Here is a 3,221-nt window from a genome sequence, read left to right as displayed (position 1 = left end):
TGTTAAGGTTTTTTTTTTTTTTTTTTTTTTTTTTTAAGAAAGAAGAGAGACAGTGTGTGGGGTCTTTTCCCATCTCCCAGGGAACATCCTTGCCCAGCGAAGGTGAGCTGCATGCACACCTCAGGTACATGGCTTCTTCCCTGTTGGGCTGTGTGATGCCATTCTGTTCTGGAGGAGCTGTCAGGGATCATTCTGACATCACCTGGTTGSTTTGTCCTTTTCCTTTGCTCTCTCAAATGTTTTCCATATTTGGGAATCTCTGACTTCTGTTGCCTCCTCTCCTCCAGTCAGGCCCTAAGCAGAGGCAGCCAGACAAGCTGTTCTTTATTTCCAGCTGCTTTATAGGTCTTTTGCTTTGTCTTTTTGTGCCAGCTGTACCAACAGCTGAAACCAGGGAAAATCATCACTCTGCCACTACCTTATGTCTCTGTGGACAGTTGGCCAGCTCTTGTCAGGCTGTAAGTGGTCAGTGATCTACAGTGTGAGAGCTTTCCAGACCTCAAGGGATTTTCTTATATAACATTTCACCATGGGATTGTAAGGTGGCATTCACAAGTGGATTTGCGTTTCTCTCTTGTTGTGGGGGAAGGKAATGCATGCTCAGATGTATTAGAGGAACAATTCTGCTCCGGTAGAAAGGGCAGGCACAGGGCTTGATCATGGCAGGAATGTAATTATTGCATGTGAACATGATTTGGAAAGAACCAAATGTTTAACGGCAGCGTTGACCGCATGGTTCATTGGTGTAGATCAGTTTTGTGATTAAAGGCTGCTAAAAGAGCAAACAAGCAGTTCTGCTAAACAGAGTTGCAGATTCTTCTTGCTCTCAGGCTTCCTTCTGTCCTTGAAATCTTTGCAGAACATCTTTTAGATTAATCAGAGCTTCCTTGGTCTTCAAGCTTTCCTTGTGCATTCGGACTCTGTCTCTTGGTCCTAAATAATTGGTTGTACACTATATAATGGACTTAAAATGTAGTTAAATGGTACATATGCTTTTCCTCTTTTCGGCTATTWAATAACCAGTGTTTGCATATATAAGGCAGATTTTTAAGGGCCTTGAAACATCCTTTTCCCAAGGCAGACAGTTATTAAAGGCACAGATTATTGTGCCTTTTGTAACCTTTCATGGTTGGACTCAGAGATACTAGAGATTGTTTCCARCCTAAGCAATTCAATGGTTCTAAAGTCTGGGCAATGTATCTCCCTAAAAATAAGCTGGGAAAAAAAATCTAACTCTGTGCAAGACTGATGGCAAATCCAATTAACAAAAAAGGTGGATTTCTGCTGCTTGCTAAACTGGATGAGGTCATCTGCTGCTCCTTCCTGATGGAGCTTCTCTCTGCCACTTGTCAGCAGCCACAGGGATTCAGGAATGTAGTTTCTGAGAGGGCTTGTGCTCTGCCTCGAATGGACAGTCCCGAGCTTGTGTGTCCATAGGTGTTCTGTAAGGATGGACTCTGAAACACGTGATTCAACAGAAGCTAAACTGAATCAAACACACTCCTTCCCACTGCAGTCTCACCACCATTTCCTTTCTCTTAAAGAAAGAGAAATCAGTGYCACTGCTTTGTGACTGCTATCCAAAGCCATGGTAGTGCATTTACAGCAGCACCAGGACATCGTGGCACAAAGAAGCTTTTATTTCAGAGTCATTATTTGGCTTTGGTGTTGTATTCCATTTTCATATGCCRATAAGTTGTTCCTGTTCAATGGCAGTGTGCTCTGAAGCTGTTCACATGCCTGCTGGGCCGGCCACCAGGGATTCATTGAACAYTCCGCTTTCTGAACCTTAAAATTATGACGTGGAAAAGCAATCTGCAAAATCTAAAGCGTGCAGAATGCTATGTGTAGTTTAACAGGAGAAGCCACGGGACTTTGGGAAATCCAGACTTTGAATTGTGGGGTGCAGTACGCTTGAGTCAGGTTATCAAAGTCCGTGTATTCTGGATCACTTTAAGATCACACACATAACAAAAAGCACAGCCTGGCAAGTGATCAGATCAGGGTACCTGAGACCACACAGCTCAGTCTGGGTTTTGTAGCTGAAAATAATGCTGCTTGCTTCTGTRCGGTTCCTCGTGTTAAGAGGTGCGAGTGCTGACAGCCCCTGAGCCTGCACTGTTCCTCACGTCAGCGGTACTGACACCGGTGGAAATAAAAACAGGGATATGCTGGAGGTTAGTGTGGATCTTCGGGGTTTCTGAGCTCTGTTTCAATGCTTAGCACTTTTGTTGCTTTCCACGGGAATTTGTGCACTTGGCTCATCCCTATTTTAAGTCCCAAAAAGCAGATAACTAAAGACAGCTAGGAGGCAACCAAGTTAAGGTAGGTTTTTAGGGTGTTTTGAGATCCTCGTGTCAGCACGCGTGTGCCTGCAGCTGGAGCATCTACAGAGGTGCTCATGGCTCATAGGGGCTTCTTTGTGAGCGATATGGAATCAAAGTAAGGGTAGTGCGGGCGATTGCCGGGCAGGGCTCACTAAGACCTTTACTAAATCCTTCCTTATTTCCCAACTGGTAGCAGTAAGTTTTTAAAGTTTAAAATYGGCTTTAAATTGCTTCCTTACGGCGGCGCCAACCCCGCGGTCACGATTGCTCCTCTCCGCTCTGCCCGGGAACCGGCAAAGGAGGATGGACAGGAGAGGAGGAGGAGGAGGAGGGAAAGGATGGGGGGCGGAGGAGGAGGCGCTTCGCGGGAGCCGGGCAGGGCGCGGTGCCCGCTGTGCGGAGCGCGGATTCCCGGAGCGCACAGAGCGCTGCGAGCGGAGCCGCGGCCATAAACAGGAAGCCCTGGGCGGGCCGGGCCGAGGCGGGGTCAGGCGCGGCCGCCTTCCCCTGTGCGTCCGTCCCGCCCCGGCCCGTCCCTCCCGCGCAGCCCCGGGGCCGCTCGGCTCGGCGGGGCCCGGCCCGGCCCGCGGCGGGCACAACGGGCCGCGTCCGGACCGGCACCCGGCAAGGCATCGAGGATGAAACTGCTGTGGAGAGCGAAAATGGTAAGCGGCTGTCCCGTCCCGTCCCGTCCCGTCCCCTGCCCGTGCCTCCCGCGGGTCCCGTTCCCCAGCGATGCTCGGTCCTGGACGATGCCGTGCTCGGTCCCGGCGGTGCTATGCCCGGTGCTGGCGGTGCCGTGCCCACTCCTGGGCGATGCTGTGCCCGGTGCCGGCGATGCTGTGCCCGGTGCTGGCGGTGCTGTGCCCACTCCTGGGCGATGCTGTGCCCGGT

General features: G+C 50.4%; 1 protein-coding gene across 1 annotated transcript in view; it reads left to right on the top strand.

Annotated features, from left to right (window-relative positions):
- Positions 1 to 2,841: 2,841 nt before the first annotated feature.
- The window catches only part of RGL1 (ral guanine nucleotide dissociation stimulator like 1), a 53,173-nt gene continuing 52,793 nt past the window's right edge, over positions 2,842 to 3,221 (top strand). The window contains exon 1 of the mRNA XM_057379733.1: positions 2,842 to 2,992. Coding sequence (XP_057235716.1) covers positions 2,966 to 2,992 — 27 coding nt within the window. The 5' untranslated portion in view covers positions 2,842 to 2,965. The remainder of the gene's footprint in view (positions 2,993 to 3,221) is intronic.

The sequence above is a fragment of the Malurus melanocephalus genome, unplaced genomic scaffold (genome assembly GCF_030028575.1).
Source record: "Malurus melanocephalus ecotype Western Australia unplaced genomic scaffold, MMel_1.1 scaffold_419, whole genome shotgun sequence".
Classification (NCBI taxonomy): domain Eukaryota; kingdom Metazoa; phylum Chordata; class Aves; order Passeriformes; family Maluridae; genus Malurus; species Malurus melanocephalus.
This window is presented reverse-complemented; position numbering and strand designations above follow the sequence as displayed.